This window comes from Leguminivora glycinivorella, chromosome 18 (assembly GCF_023078275.1).
Source record: "Leguminivora glycinivorella isolate SPB_JAAS2020 chromosome 18, LegGlyc_1.1, whole genome shotgun sequence".
NCBI classification, from domain to species: Eukaryota; Metazoa; Arthropoda; class Insecta; order Lepidoptera; family Tortricidae; genus Leguminivora; species Leguminivora glycinivorella.
The window spans coordinates 6,112,323-6,113,405 of NC_062988.1; the positions used below are offsets into that span (position 1 = coordinate 6,112,323).

Consider the following 1,083-nt stretch of genomic DNA (forward strand, 5'->3'; position numbering starts at 1 on the left):
TGGTTCGGTAGCGAAAACATAGGTACCAAATCAATGGCCGAAGACGCGACGGAAATTATAGGTACTGGCCTAGCTATACAAAAGATTTTAATTTAGTAAATGATTCCATTAACATCATTTTAAAGTTATTAATATTGGGTCGTTATTTAGGTATAAGGACGCTTAGACAAGTGGTCAATCGTTCACGCCCCATAGCGTATTGTTGTTATCTCATTCAACCACTATTCGATGTTAGTGCGAAAGGAAGTGACACCTACGATACGCTACATAGCGTATACGCGCTTGTATACACATCCAGGCATATTGAAATTGTCTTCTCAGTGTAGATGTGTCAGTCGATGACCAAAAAATTGCATGTCAAAAAATCTTAGTTTGGTGTATTTCCGTTTTTACAGTAATTTAATTCAATTACCTAATGTCAACCTTAACTATACCGTAACACGAGCAAGTTGAGCAACGCTCAGACATTAAGTAATGTACATAAATAATAAAACTTAATATGTAACGCTGTAAAAAAAGCGCTCGCAAATAAATCGGTTCCTCCAATTTCAATCCTGTTTACATATCACGTACACAAATTAAACACATACCGTACACATTAAAATAACACATTACCAAATCCACGTTCGTTTGCCACTACACTAGCACTTACTTAGAACTTCTGAGGCGGAGACAGAATGGGTACAATTTTGAAAGTTTAGGGTCGAATGGGATACGTACGCGGTACAGGGTTGTCCCTGTCGGCCGGTCGGGAGGCGAGCGGCGACGCGAGTGGCGGCCGCGGGCGCGCGCCAGCCCTTATACGGCGCCTCAACCCCTACGCGATGCCAGTGGGCGGATCTGGTATAGAGCTGTTGAAACGGAGTTTGGGAGGGATGATAGAACAGTATTTTATCATGTTATAAGGTAAGCATTAATAGACAAAACAAAAGAGTAAAAACATGGCTAAGAACACTCCCGACTAACTCATCTTTCAGACAAAAAAAACTAAATCTAAATCGATTCATCAGTTCGGGAGCTACGATGCCACAGACAGACACACACACAGACAGATAGACAGACACGTCAAACTTATAACACCCC

The 1,083-nt window shown here is 41.4% G+C and overlaps 1 protein-coding gene across 6 annotated transcripts in view; it reads right to left on the reverse strand.

Annotated features, from left to right (window-relative positions):
* The window catches only part of LOC125235973 (U8-agatoxin-Ao1a-like), an 87,158-nt gene extending 86,380 nt beyond the window's left edge, over positions 1–778 (reverse strand). For 4 of the 6 annotated variants that reach the window (XM_048142641.1, XM_048142638.1, XM_048142639.1 and 1 more), the window contains exon 1: positions 591–759. In XM_048142641.1, coding sequence (XP_047998598.1) covers positions 591–599 — 9 coding nt within the window. In that variant the 5' untranslated portion in view covers positions 600–759. Of the gene's footprint in view, positions 1–590 lie in introns of all 6 variants that reach the window. The other 2 variants (XM_048142640.1, XM_048142642.1) reach the window with 2 other exon arrangements.
* Between the last annotated feature and the right edge of the window lie 305 nt (positions 779–1,083).